Consider the following 12,512-nt stretch of genomic DNA (forward strand, 5'->3'; position numbering starts at 1 on the left):
TCATCTCGCATCATACATCCACTTTTTGTCATGGGTTTATTTTAACATATTTTAAGGGCCCTAAATCTAAGCATCACTTGTTTCTTAATACTTCTTAATACTTATACAACACAGATAACAGCATAATAACAGCATTCAGACTGCAGGCAAATTTGATTTTCTTTTTTTCAAAAAAGATCTTTTCAAGCAGGCTGTCTGCAATATTCGTGATCAAATGTGTGTCCCGACATAAGCAACTTATCAGCATGGGTTGCATTGGTAACGACGTAGGCGTACCCACATATGTGACGAGGCGTTTTTTCCCAAACGGATGCTGGAAAATGGAGGTGCATCGTCTCGCTTTCTAATTTACGTTAAATAAGCGCCCTGTCGGTCAGCTGTACAAAACTCCTCCATCGCACAAGAAAATCTTAGCGACGTCTGGATTAGACAGGTATATATTGTGATGTTCTGTGCTGTAGTCACTGTGTTTTTTTTTTCTGAAACGTTAACACTGTCAGCCCAAATCCAATTATTTGTCTATTCGATTGGAATCTGTTAAAAAAAAAATTACTGTCATGTATCGTTCTGATACATGACATGCATGTACTGTTCAGATCCGTTTTGTGTGTACCATGCATGTGCTCTTTCGTTTTCTGCAATGTCTGCATTGGTTTCTATGGCAACGACGCTGCGTTATACGCCAAAAACAACAACAACCGCCATGAATATGTATACGTATATCTATGACAACTGCGACCCAATTTGTTTTTAGGAATTTAACCTAATTTGACCAATAATAGTAATATATATACAGTATACATACACACACAAGCCTATAAAAAGTCAAATAAATTTGCTAAAAAAAAAACTAAGCAAATTTATTTCACAAAAGTGATTGACACACACAAGTACCGTCCCACTTTACTTTAAAAAAAAACAACGGAAACAAAAGTTAGCTGCTACATTCGTAAATATACAATATAACTTAAAAAGTGCGTGCCACGAGAGTAACGTTACAAGCACAGTATAACGTTAACAGCTGACAGGAAACAAGGAAAGTTCGTTTTTTCTGAGGTGAGAGGTTTTATTTCGTACTAAGTAACGAAAATAATGTTAGACTAATGACACTGACATATATCATCTGACCTAATTTATACTGAATCAGGGGTGCGTTTCCCGAAAGCATCGTTGGCCAACTATGGTCGCAAGTTCCGTCGTTACCAATAGAGTTCAATGGACATTGCGATGAACTTGCGACCATAGTTGGCTAACGATGCTTTCGGGAAACGCACCCCAGGACAGCGCGTTTTACTCAGGCACTCTTGGCTTAAATTGCGTCTGACAGAGATGCGTCATAGCTTTCAGGCACGTTTTTTAAAATAAAAGTCTCGCATTAGAGAAACAGAATTTCATGTTTATTATTATTTTATTTTTTTGCCGTTTACGCTTGCTAAATCTGATCAAAAATCAGATTTGTACTGACAGGAACATGATAACGTTAGCTCGAGACGTAATTTGATTTGAATCAGATTTGGGGTGACAACATTGCCAAAGCCTAACATTTTGAACAAAGCTCCACCCTCCCCCTTCTGACTTGATTGTTTAATGTGCATCTATTGTCATGGGAACTTTCAGGGAACAGATGAGAATTGTTTGTTCTTGGGCTCCATGGCCACCTGGCCGGTTAACAATAGTTTACAGACTTAATTAGGCTACAGAAATGACATAGTAATTGCTTCAGATGACTAGTGCCCGGGTCAGTTTGCACAGCTTATGTAGATACAGAAACAAAGAATGAGAAAGAGCTTTTAGAGAAGTAGATTTGGCTGTTTTCACTCTTGTTGTGAACAGTTGGGGGTTTGATTAAATCCTTAACCATAAGTATGAAAAATAGTGATTGCTTTAGTGTGCTGTCAAAGATTTAGCATTGTTGGACCAAAATATATTAAGTTCACATTCCTCTCTTTTCCTAAACCTCTGTTTTGCATTGTTCTTACATCTGTGATACAAACCTCACCAAATTCTGTTAAGATGTGATTCACCAATGCAGGGTTAAATATTAATGCCTGTGGATGACTTGGCGTGTGTTGGCCTGTTAGCGTGTGTCTTTTGCAGGAAACATGAAGCACTGGGATGTAACTAGGCCTGTTTGTTTAGTGCACTGCAGTCCTCTATGAATGACATTAACATAATTGGACTTAACCCCTTTGTTGCCAACAACAAACCATGTTACCATGGCATGAGCTTGCTCTTTAAATAGTGATGATATCTTCACAGAGAACATTCACAAGATTTCTCAACCGAACACTTGACGTCGGCCAGAGGAAAATTCTACAATGGTAGGACATTTTAAAAGATTTATTTGCCTGATGCTTTATTTAATATAGAGAATTATTGTACTTGAATTTGAATTAATGGTCTTAGTCTTCATGAATACTTTTTTTAGCAATTTGTTCATTTTTATTTTACGGACTTTGTCTTGATAATGTTTTTTTGGTTTTAGCTTTGTGTTTATAAAAATTAAAAGGAAAAAGATGTTCTTTTCCAAAAGAGAGTTTAATGGCTTTTACTTTAGCAGTTTAAACATGCCTCTCATTAACTCCCTGTAGCGTGAGTGCATCTCAGTTCATGTCGGCCAGGCAGGTGTGCAAATGGGAAATGCATGCTGGGAGTTGTATTGCCTAGAGCATGGGATCCAGCCAGATGGCCAGATGCCCAGTGACAAAACCATTGGAGGAGGAGACGATTCCTTCAACACCTTCTTCAGTGAGACTGGAGCTGGAAAACATGTCCCAAGGGCAGTCTTTGTCGACTTGGAGCCCACTGTCATTGGTAATGAGACTTACTGTATAAATTCTATACTGAAGAAGACTGACATAGATTTTTTTCTCAACTTATACTGTTATAAAATACCAATAGTAATCTGATGAAAATAAATGTAACAAATGACCAAATTATCTTATCTAAAATATAATAATAGTAAAATACAAATTGATTTTACAGTTAAACTTTATTTTACAGTATGTGTAATTACAGTGTACTTAACCAAGAAAGTACTGGTAATAAGGTAACTACATGGGTTAAGGTTAGGTTCAGGGTTAGTACCTAGTTATAACCCAGTTATTGTAATTATTATAATAAGTACATTGTATGTACATACGGAACAGGACTGTAAAATAAAGTGCTACCAATTTTCCAGATGAGGTGCGCACAGGTACCTACCGCCAGTTGTTCCACCCTGAACAACTGATAACAGGCAAAGAAGATGCTGCCAACAATTATGCTCGTGGGCACTACACCATTGGCAAGGAGATCATTGACCTGGTGTTGGACAGGACTCGCAAACTGGTAAGACTGTCGTGGGGTCAAAGGTTGGCTTTATCTTGGGGGTTGCATTTTGGTCTGCAATAGAACAGCAGACAAATCCTGACAGGTGATTCTAATTCATTATTTAATCCTGCAGGCTGATCAGTGCACTGGGCTCCAGGGCTTCCTGATCTTCCACAGTTTTGGTGGTGGCACCGGCTCTGGGTTCACCTCCCTCCTAATGGAACGGCTCTCTGTCGACTACGGGAAGAAGTCAAAACTAGAATTTGCCATTTATCCAGCTCCTCAAGTGTCCACAGCGGTGGTGGAGCCCTACAACTCCATCCTTACCACCCACACCACCCTCGAGCACTCCGACTGTGCCTTCATGGTGGACAACGAGGCCATCTACGATATCTGCCGTAGAAACCTCGACATTGAGCGTCCCACCTACACAAACCTCAACAGGCTGATCGGGCAGATCGTTTCCTCCATCACAGCATCCCTGCGTTTCGATGGAGCCCTAAATGTAGATCTGACCGAGTTCCAAACCAATCTGGTGCCCTATCCACGTATCCACTTCCCTCTGGCCACCTACGCCCCAGTGATCTCTGCAGAGAAGGCCTACCATGAGCAGCTGTCCGTTTCAGAAATCACCAATGCTTGCTTCGAGCCAGCCAATCAGATGGTGAAATGCGACCCTCGTCACGGCAAGTACATGGCTTGCTGTCTGCTGTACCGTGGAGATGTTGTACCCAAAGATGTCAACTCTGCCATCGCCACCATTAAAACCAAACGTACCATCCAGTTTGTGGACTGGTGTCCCACTGGATTCAAGGTTGGCATCAACTACCAGCCCCCGACTGTGGTTCCTGGAGGAGACCTGGCTAAAGTGCAGCGAGCCGTGTGCATGTTGAGCAACACTACAGCCATTGCTGAAGCCTGGGCTCGTCTGGATCACAAGTTCGATCTGATGTACGCCAAGAGAGCTTTTGTTCACTGGTATGTGGGTGAAGGTATGGAGGAGGGCGAGTTCTCAGAGGCCAGAGAAGACATGGCTGCCCTGGAGAAGGATTATGAAGAGGTGGGCACAGACAGCGTCGCAGAAGAGGGAGAAGAAGAGGAGTATTAAAGGAATCCCTGGTTATCATAATCTTGTCAAGAAACATCACAAATCTTCATAGCTTTCACAAACAGTATTGTCACTAACAAAATATTGTTTTTATGTTTCCTATGCTCATTTGAAAGCTGTATTTGACATGTAGACTATGTGCCTTTAAAAAAAATTCCTGATATTGATTCAAGCTGTCAGTCTGTTTTTGTTTGTCTGTAATGAGTGCATGAATATGAACAAATCATCCACGTGACTTATGCAAGCCAACCTCCGAGCACACGTGACAGACCATACAGGTTATGGTGATATCTTCTAAAGACTCATATTTGCATTTTAGTTGTAGTCTATTTCACTGAGTTGTTTGTCATTCAAAAAAAGAGTTCCTCAGCAAACAAGATAACCAGTTACTATAGTGACAAAAAGGTTGAGAATTGTTGCATTACTACTAACCACTACAGTGCTAACAGCTTAAGTGTAAGTGCTCTGGGGTAAGAATAAAAGACTGGGCGGTACTGTGCCACCTGAAGCCTGCTTGTGTAATGTCTGTAATTTGACTGCCTGAGGACTAAGGAAATGCAAATGGAGAGCACATTGAAAGGGTGCCATGGAAGCAATCAACAACAGTGTTAGACTATTTGCATGACTTAAAATCATGAGTCATTCTGTTTCAGCGGGCTTGAGATGGCCTTGCACAGACTTGAAAGTTAAAATCATGTTATATCAGATATTAAAACATATTAGTTGTTGAGATGTTTAATAGTGCCTTCTTACATGGCAAAAATTACATACATGTCATTTTAAGATCATTTTACTACTGGCCTGCCATAGCACGACACTCAGATGTCTTTACAAGACTAATGTTTAAATGTAAAACTTCAGGCAAAGCCCCTCACACTTTAAGCTGTAACTATATTTTAGGAACTTAATTGGTAAAAATTAAAAACAAGCTTTCTGTCTAATAGTAAATTGAGAGTTGCACTTCATCCTATTTTAAGAGGGTTTTTGTTTTTTTCATTGTGAGGATGGATTGCAAATGGTTCCAGACATAGAAAGGTAAATTCCACAAACACAATGGTCTAATTTACATTGAAGATAATCTATCTGGATGCAAATCTAGCCCTTAACAGCTCATTTTACATACAACACAGGAGAAATAGCGTCACTTTCCCCCTAAAACCAGATGACTTTTTATGGTCTCCTTTTCTCACATTTGGGAGCGTGATGGTAACATAATGTGAACTTGACCCTTTTATTGCTTCATAAACTGACACAAATGCACTGCCCTCCACTTAAAAACACCAACAGCCCTACCAGGCATTCCAGACATTCTCCACTGAGTCCTTCTCTAAACATTTGGACTTATCCACGCCACAAAACCTTTTGTGGGAAAAGAGTGAGAGCGTTATTACAGTCTGTGTTTGATGTGAACATATTATCTTCCGGTTGAAGGGATAGTTCACCCAAAAATGAAAATTCTTTCATTATTTACTCACCCTCACCTTGTTCCAAACCTGTATGAATTTCTGTCTTCTGCTGAGCACAAAATAAGATATTTTGATGAATGTTGGTAACCAAATTGTTGATGGGCCCCATTGACATCCATAGTATTTTATTTTTTCTTAACAACTGCTTGGTTAGCCATATTCTTCAAAATATCCTCTTTTGTGTTCAACACAAAGGGTTGAGTAAATGATGACAGAATTTTCATTTTTGGTCAAACTATCCCTTTAAGAGCACATCTGCTGAGGCTTCCTGCTGATCTACCAAAGTGCAAAGTTCATGACACAGATACATGGAGTTGCATTAATGCAAAAACTACTATTCAAATATGGCTCTATGTTACTGCAACATGTTTTCAGACCAGATCAAATATTTCCTGGTGACAAATGGCCATTAAAACTCTTGGAGGAAACCAGGGTTCAGAAATGATTTGTCCTTTTAGGTGTCATTCAGAAAGGCACCTATTATTTTTGAAAGAAACATTTGGAAATGTAATTTATTATAAGAAAATTATGTCAATTCAAAAAAATTTGACTTCATAAAATGTTTTTAATAATAATCATGTGCTTCAAATTTGATAGACTTGGAACGTAGCATACAAATCGTGTAGAAACATCCTCATCCAAAAATTTAAAATGCAACTTTATATTTTTATGTGTAAAGACACAGTTTATACTGTGAAAAACAGTAATATATTATTTGCCAAATATTTATTTTATATAATGTTTATTTCCTTGTAATGTACTGTTTATTTATTTCTTCATTTATTTGTTAAATTATTTTTAAAATAAATAAAAATAATTGTATCTATTTATTTAGTTTAATCTTATGTTTATAATTAAAAAATCTAATATTATATTTTAAATTATCTAAATTATATTTACCTTTTTTATGCTTGACAGTCCCGATTTACTTACATTCGGTGAACTATTTCTAGTGTGTAATAATTAAAAATAAAGAGCTGGTCAGATAAACATTTGTAGAAATGCCTAGCCTAACCTTTTCTTAAAATCTTGGTAAGACTGAAATCTGAATGAAACCTAACACCTGTCTTTGTCTGGCGCAGTGATTTTAATGGCGGATCTTATTCAAATAAATATATCATAAAAACGACCTCAACTCAGTGACCAATATTATCGTAGTGTGTAGCGTCGTTTCTGTGAGGATTTATTATTATTATCACTTTTACAATTTAAATAAAGAACACCATATTTTACTGGGCTAGATGAGTCGTTCATGAACAATCCGTTCATTGCGTTTGTCACGTGACAAACGAACGAAAGACTCGGAAGGTAAAGTAATTATTTATGTTCCCTGTAAATTACTTTTGACTGCATTATAATGATTTCTTAATTCAGAATATGATCAAGATTGCATAGGTGGGTGTGTTCGGGGAATTTGCCAGTTAAAAGTATAACATTTAAAGCCCCTTAAATGAACGAAATGACTCGACAAAAAGATTCGTTCATTTTGATGAACGAGATCGAACAAGAGAGTCAGTAAAATGATCCGAACTTCCCATCATGTGATATGAAGTTACGCCCAAAAGTCCCCTCCCCTCTCATTCGCTCATTCGTTCATTCGTGGCCGCGCTAACAGTGAAGCCAGAAGCCCCGCCTCTCTTCCATCCGGTCGCGCGCCTCTATATAAGCGCAGGCTGGCCCCTTCCGCGGCAATACTGCCTTCATTTTCCGAATCCTTAACGTCGGTCCGAAGGAAATTCTGTCAAAATGGTGAGTAATACATTTTTTACGTTTATTTTCAGTAATTACGGTAGACGAATATTTTCTCTGTCTGTACAGTGTTATTTTACAGTCTGATGTTTGTGTTTACAAAGAAATATATTCGAGTTTTGTATTAAATTTGAAGTCATTTCGATCTTAAAATAGTCAGATATACGTAAATTCGTTTAAAATTATGTTTAGTGAGAATTAAAGGTATTTTGATGCATTGGGCGGCTGTGAGACAAAAGCGCGCGCGCGCGCAACAGCAGGGGCTTTAGTATGTCTGACGCACTTTCGAAAGGCAGACAGAAGAACAAAGAAAAAGGGGCGGAAAACTAAACTGATATATGTGTAAAATTGATAAACGTCACGATAAGATACATGTTACATATTATCCAGAATTGTATTGCTCTTATAAATATGTTATAACGCTTAAGCTTTTGTTATATGCGCCAAAGGGTGGAGCAGACACGTCAGAATTTCAGTTAACGTTACACGAATAAAGGTCTTCGGTTAGTTTAGGCGCGATCAGTTACCGCGCTTTTTTTTCTTCTCATTTTGTCTCGTCAAAGCTGGTTGGTACACGTTGGGTGGGGGATGGGATCAGCCCTGCCCTTCCCTTTTGGGTCTCTTCTCCCACACTGTACTTATAAGTCACACTCTGACTCATTTAATTCCGTAGTTCTGATTCAGATGTAAAAAAATAGTAATATTTGACATTCAAAAAGTGAGCATAAGAGTGCAAAATGTGTACATTTCACAGTCTCCCTAGATTTTAGGCTTAGTCAGCATTTAAGCCTGCATGCGCTCATGCAGATACAACGCCTGAAACAGCTGCAGTGTGGTTGGGTGGGAGCTGGTAATGGGCATTGATCCACATGCAGACCAATTGATCTTTGAAAACAGATTATCTTAGGCAATAATGTTACTTACTGTTACTGGGCACTGAGCATATTTTATGACATTTAACATTTTAGCTGAAAGAAAATCCCACCAATTACATACCTTGTTTGTAATGTTAAGAATGTTACAATGGAAACAAATTATACTGTCCTGCCCTTGCATTTAATAAAAGGCACCATTCAACAACTTTCCATATGAGAAGAGTGTCCTGAATAAACATCCTGCCCTATCGTTCTGCCCCATTTCTTGTCTGAACGTAATGTACGTGTGTAAAAAGATAACTACTGTCACGTATTTTTCTAGTGGAGACCAGAAATATTATGTTTTGTAACTTTTACTGTAACAAGGTCTATTTATTACATGCTATATTTCTTCTGAGCTTTTCAAGTTGCTAATGTTAAACTGTTTCTTATTTTCTCTCTCTTTCTCCAGCGTGAATGTATTTCCATGCACGTCGGCCAAGCCGGAGCCCAGATGGGCAATGCATGCTGGGAACTGTATTGCTTGGAACATGGGATCCAGCCGGATGGTCAGATGCCCAGTGACAAAACCATTGGAGGAGGAGATGATTCATTCAACACCTTCTTCAGTGAGACTGGAGCTGGAAAACATGTCCCAAGAGCAGTCTTTGTTGACCTGGAGCCCACTGTCATTGGTAATAAACCTTTTCTTATTTTTTTTTTTTCATGACACCTTCTGTAAAATGTTCTTTGGGGGCAATTTCAAGTGTTTTGGTTTGCTTGCAGTTATAAGTTTCTTGTTTTTCCAGATGAGGTGCGCACAGGTACCTACCGCCAGCTGTTCCACCCTGAGCAGTTGATCACTGGCAAGGAAGACGCTGCCAACAACTACGCCCGTGGGCACTACACCATTGGCAAGGAGATCATTGACTTGGTGTTGGACAGGACTCGCAAACTGGTAAGACACCCATACTGTCACCGCCTTGTAGGGTTGGACGATGTCTACCAAAATGGCATCAGACGATGTCCAAGTGAAACATCGAAATGGACGATGACATCGGGAGGTGGGGGTTCTGTATATCAGTTTGCTAGATGGCCATCTGCCAAAACATTGAAAACAATCAAATTATTAAAAACGTAACATTTTCCCATGGGCGTCGGAACCATTGAATGTGGGACAAGACCCACCCACTGCCCCAATGGCGTGTGTCCACTAGTGAGCAGCAGAGCATTTCTATGGAAGCTCAACTTCCATAGGAATTAATTGAAAATGCTGTTTGAATGGCCGTGCGCATTTTACTTTAGCTTTCTGGCCAGGAGGAAGAATCATGATGTCTGTCAGCCATCGGCGATGGACGATGGCATTGTCTATTGGCCCAACCCTACCACCTTGAATATTAACTGTAGATATTAGTCAGTCCCTGCAGGATTTCACGATTGCAAACGCTCTATATTTCGGAAAATTCTATAAAATTCGCAACACACTTGACTATCTTTTCAACCTGTTCGCTTCCAAAATGCGTGAGATGTTGCTGCGCAATTGGTCCAATGCCTTTTTTATATTTATGCGTGTGGGACAAAGCAAGCGTTTCTATGAACGTTAAATAAATGTGACATTGCAGTTTTTCTCCAAAGCCTTGTCAGACTACACTTTGCTTCACGTCTAATCATCGTTTGTCGTTTTTAATGATGTCTAATGTCATAGAGAAGGCGGAACTAGCAACTTACTTCTGGAAACAAGACTCTTAACAAACAATGGTTGTACTAGCTTAATGCTAATTCCAGTACTCACCAAGTTGCTGAAGTGTCTCCGCTATTGTTCGCCAACATTTATCTTTTTTCACTCTGTCGTGGTAGTTCCTTGAGGAAACAACATAAAGGTGTGAGTATTGTTGCCATAGCTCCACGAACCTTTACTCCATTGCAGCACTTATACCGCTGATTCTTTTGTTTCTCCATGTTTGAAAGCTGTTTTCAGAAGAGCTTCTGTGCTCCTATTGGTCAACATCACAGTTGTGACAGAACTCATCATGAAACCTGCTAGTTTTTCTGACGTGACAGACCAGTGTCGGTTATCGTCTACTATGATACTAAACGTGATGAAATGATCGAATCTTGCGTCCTGATGCCCAATCGTCATTTACATCGTCCCCATGACAACACCCTACGTCAAACGGATCGTGCCAAAATTGGGCTGATATTGTGTAGTCTGAACTCGGCATTAAAGTGACAACAGCCTAACCTGCTTCTGTAGAAAATTACTCACTGCTCTTGACTGAATAACTTTAATAGCTTTAATAACAATTAGTGTATAAAATAAGTAATTACATAATTCAGTGACATGAAGTTATAATTTATAACACTTAAAATATATAGTATATAGTCTGATTACACACTAATTCAGTGACCTTGTGCAGGTTTTGTGTCTAACACAATTCTGTATTTTCATCAAAGAGGAATTGAGTATTTGTATTCTGGTGTCACCATTGCTTTGTGCATTTCAGTAAATATGCACAAAAATATTTACAGGTAATTGTACTCTTACTGTCATTAATTAGTCAAGTACATCGTGATTATTGGCGGGTTTTCAGTGCCAAACGACAGCAAAAATATCCTGCAAATATTGCCGCAATTTGAGGAAAGCACATTTCAGCCATTTTAGTGAAAATCAGAAAAAAAATCTTGGTGGGACTGGATAGTTATGAAGTCCACAGAACATATACGTTCCCCCTAAATCAATGCTAGTCACTAGACAATAAAAAAGCAGTAAATTTAGTTATAATTAATGTTTTTATAATTGATATCCTCCCCATCTAAATTTTCACCATTTTGTTTTCAGGCTGATCAGTGCACTGGGCTCCAGGGCTTCCTGATCTTCCACAGTTTTGGTGGTGGCACCGGCTCTGGGTTCACCTCCCTCCTAATGGAACGGCTCTCTGTCGACTACGGGAAGAAGTCAAAACTTGAGTTTGCCGTCTATCCAGCTCCTCAAGTGTCCACAGCGGTGGTGGAGCCCTACAACTCCATCCTTACCACCCACACCACCCTCGAGCACTCCGACTGTGCCTTCATGGTGGACAACGAGGCCATCTACGATATCTGCCGTAGAAACCTCGACATTGAGCGTCCCACCTACACAAACCTCAACAGGCTGATCGGGCAGATCGTTTCCTCCATCACAGCATCCCTGCGTTTCGATGGAGCCCTAAATGTAGATCTGACCGAGTTCCAAACCAATCTGGTGCCCTATCCACGTATCCACTTCCCTCTGGCCACCTACGCCCCAGTGATCTCTGCAGAGAAGGCCTACCATGAGCAGCTGTCCGTTGCTGACATCACCAATGCTTGCTTCGAGCCAGCCAATCAGATGGTGAAATGCGACCCTCGTCACGGCAAGTACATGGCTTGCTGTCTGCTGTACCGTGGAGATGTTGTACCCAAAGATGTCAACTCTGCCATCGCCACCATCAAGACAAAGCGTAGCATCCAGTTTGTGGACTGGTGTCCCACTGGATTCAAGGTTGGCATCAACTACCAGCCCCCGACTGTGGTTCCTGGAGGAGACCTGGCTAAAGTGCAGCGAGCCGTGTGCATGTTGAGCAACACTACAGCCATTGCTGAAGCCTGGGCTCGTCTGGATCACAAGTTCGATCTGATGTACGCCAAGAGAGCTTTTGTTCACTGGTATGTGGGTGAAGGTATGGAGGAGGGCGAGTTCTCAGAGGCCAGAGAAGACATGGCTGCCCTGGAGAAGGATTATGAAGAGGTGGGCACAGACAGCGTCGGAGAAGAGGATGAAGAAGGAGAGGAGTATTAAGTTGAAGGCTTACTAAACCTTGCAAACCTAGCAAGACAACTCATGCCTGACTTAATATGTTAAACGTTCTGTCATGAAACCACATTCCATGAAGTAAAAGTGTTCCTTTTATTCGTTCAACCTATTAAATAAAAATGAAAAAAATAATAATCTGCTGCGATTTGTCTTTTTTTGTTTCTAAAAGTTTTCAAATATATTTGTATGAC

General features: G+C 39.9%; 1 protein-coding gene across 4 annotated transcripts; it reads left to right on the forward strand.

Annotated features, from left to right (window-relative positions):
• The first annotated feature begins 284 nt into the window (after positions 1-284).
• Positions 285-12,456, forward strand: LOC307165259 (tubulin alpha chain-like). Of its 4 annotated transcripts, none has more exons than XM_079882729.1 (5): positions 285-433; positions 2,260-2,321; positions 2,592-2,814; positions 3,182-3,330; positions 3,446-5,384. In XM_079882729.1, exons 2-5 carry the CDS (start codon positions 2,319-2,321, stop codon positions 4,418-4,420), a joined length of 1,350 nt encoding a protein of 449 aa, XP_079738855.1. In that variant the 5' UTR covers positions 285-433; positions 2,260-2,318; the 3' UTR covers positions 4,421-5,384. The 4 variants fall into 4 exon arrangements, with proteins under 4 accessions (XP_079738855.1, XP_079738856.1, XP_079738857.1 ...); XM_079882730.1 differs by lacking the exon at positions 285-433 and adding an exon at positions 896-1,056; XM_079882731.1 differs by lacking the exons at positions 285-433; positions 3,182-3,330; positions 3,446-5,384 and adding exons at positions 9,092-9,184; positions 9,299-9,447; positions 11,329-12,456 and having other exon boundaries at positions 2,254-2,321; positions 2,592-2,748.
• The last annotated feature ends 56 nt before the right edge of the window (positions 12,457-12,512 follow it).

The sequence above is a fragment of the Squalius cephalus genome (genome assembly GCF_949319135.1).
Source record: "Squalius cephalus genome assembly, chromosome: 10".
Classification (NCBI taxonomy): Eukaryota; Metazoa; Chordata; class Actinopteri; order Cypriniformes; family Leuciscidae; genus Squalius; species Squalius cephalus.

What these genes read in the sequence shown, in the direction of transcription:
- LOC307165259 (XM_079882731.1), top strand. An exon ending in TTCCTTCAACACCTTCTTCA is followed by an intron (nt 2,749 to 9,091) that starts GTGAGACTGGAG and finishes CCATTGGAGGAG; the next exon opens with GAGATGATTCATTCAACACC. An exon ending in CCTGGAGCCCACTGTCATTG is followed by an intron (nt 9,185 to 9,298) that starts GTAATAAACCTT and finishes TTGTTTTTCCAG; the next exon opens with ATGAGGTGCGCACAGGTACC.